This window comes from Penaeus monodon, chromosome 25 (genome assembly GCF_015228065.2).
Source record: "Penaeus monodon isolate SGIC_2016 chromosome 25, NSTDA_Pmon_1, whole genome shotgun sequence".
Lineage (NCBI taxonomy): Eukaryota > Metazoa > Arthropoda > Malacostraca > Decapoda > Penaeidae > Penaeus > Penaeus monodon.
The window spans coordinates 16,286,099-16,288,092 of record NC_051410.1 but is presented as its reverse complement, the minus strand read 5'-3'; the positions used below and the strand labels follow the sequence as shown (position 1 = coordinate 16,288,092).

The window sequence follows — 1,994 nt, the reverse complement described above, 5'->3', positions numbered from 1 at the left end:
ACGCGAAAAGGAAGTTCTTACTGTGATTATCAACAGAATTACAATAGGCTTATTTAATTGTTTAGTTTTGTGTTTTTCTTACTGTTCCACTTGTCTATGAAAGCGTCTCGGAATATAGTTCGTGTTTTATCTTCCATAGTAGTTATTTCCTCTCTGTATTAGTGCGTCACTGATGCTATAATAACGTTTAAAAATAATGACAACCGTACAGTTTCCTTTCCTTACAGAATGATACTACAATATTTTTTGGTTAAGTTGTACGGTAACTAAAAGCTGTTGGGCTCTTTTACAAATCGTATCTTATTCTTCATTTTCTTGCATTATACAAAAGACGCTTATATATCATTATTTCTTGCATATATAAGTTAAATTAGTAGTAATTAAGGTTAAACTAATCACCGTTTCCATTTACCATGTGATTTCAGCTATGCATTAGTGGATATGAATGACTTCTCGTACATTATATGCTTGATAATATTAAGCATTTATAAAAGGGATCCTGATACCAACATTGTTTTGTTAATATTTGCGTAATTCTATCTAGGCGTTGTCTATAAATAGAAATACAGGATGGTAGGCAGTATATAGTTGCACTATCGATTAGTATAGACACCCGGCAATACTATATAATTTATTCAGCTTTTAGAATAAAACATCCAATAATAAGTAAGCGGACTCCGGACTCTTAAAGGCCATTATCATAATAAATCTTGATATTCAGGTCGTCGGCCAGTGGGACAGAGATATAGATGCTCAGGAGACTCGCGTCAGCATCATACTGCCAGCTGGAGGACGTAATATCAGCGCCATTGACACTAATCCTCTGCGCGTCCTTGGGGAAGCCAAGGATGTCAATCGTCTCCAAGTTGATGCCAGCCACGACGTCTTGGCCGTGCCTTACCGTCATCGTCAATTCGTCCTGAAGTTGAAAAGATCGAGTGAAATGAATGCGACACTCGAAAAGAACAGAGTCTGCAGTACTTTAGGTTGCCACTTTTAATTTGTACGACGAAAGAACTTCGCTACATAAATTTGCAGATATGATGATAAGAGAATTCGACACCTGAAATGTTACCGGTTCAACCTCTGAAAAGATAGCGCAATTGTCCTTCCAGTTTACCTGATAATAAGCCAATTTGCTCATGTAAGACTCGGACATGACGTGTTCCAGCGCTTCACCGTCGTCCCAGAAGATCTCTCCTAGGGCGATCATGAGCTCGTCCAAGGCGACCGTCAGTCCGAAGGGATTCTTGCGACTGGAAGAAAAAGCGTTCGGAGGGCATAACTCTTAACGAAAAATGCTAATGTAAAAGTGTTCATCTAAAGGAAGCTTTTGATATGGAACAGCTGGCTTGATTTCTTACTCCCTGTGGTATCAAGAAGAACCAGTATGCAAGAGACGCTGTTGTCTAAAACTAAAATGGTTCTCTAGTATGGAATAGATGGCTTGTTTTCTCACCTTTCTACGGTGTTAAGAGCAGGAACCTGATAAGGAAGGATGTAGCCGCCTCGGACATACACGGGTATTATCTCCAAGGGTGCGGATACCGTCTGGGTAGTTGGTCCTGTTGCCACTAATTTAGCGTAAACAAGATCATACCAAAGCCCCTGAAATGTAAAACATATGAGAACTAAAATCATATATATGGTTGGAAAACAAAGAATTAATGTAAAAAAAAAAACTGAAAGGGCCTCTATACTGAATTTACAAATACAGGAAAAATTGTATGAAACTAGGTAACCCACCGTTGTTAAAGTAAGGCTTGTAAGACCGTGACATGGTGTTTTATTGTTACTCATGAATGTAAATTCTAATGGATTCTAGCATGGAACAGAAATAGTCTTGTTGTTGAGAGTCCGGTATTAACCGTGCCTAACTTGTTACACGATTTCTTTATTTCAGAAAGGATCTAGGGGATGTACATCATGTCAAGAATATACATACTTCTTCTAAAAAAAAATTCCAAACTCTCCTACTCTTCCTCCTTCCCCTC

At 38.4% G+C, this 1,994-nt stretch overlaps 1 protein-coding gene across 1 annotated transcript in view; it reads right to left on the bottom strand.

Moving 5' to 3' along the window:
• Nucleotides 1–618: 618 nt before the first annotated feature.
• The window catches only part of LOC119589078 (maltase-glucoamylase, intestinal-like), a gene marked incomplete at its 5' end in the record, with an annotated part of 9,937 nt that continues 8,561 nt past the window's right edge, over nucleotides 619–1,994 (bottom strand). The window contains 3 exon segments of the mRNA XM_037937651.1: nucleotides 619–919; nucleotides 1,121–1,256; nucleotides 1,460–1,608. Of these exon segments, the coding sequence (XP_037793579.1) occupies nucleotides 686–919; nucleotides 1,121–1,256; nucleotides 1,460–1,608 (519 nt within the window).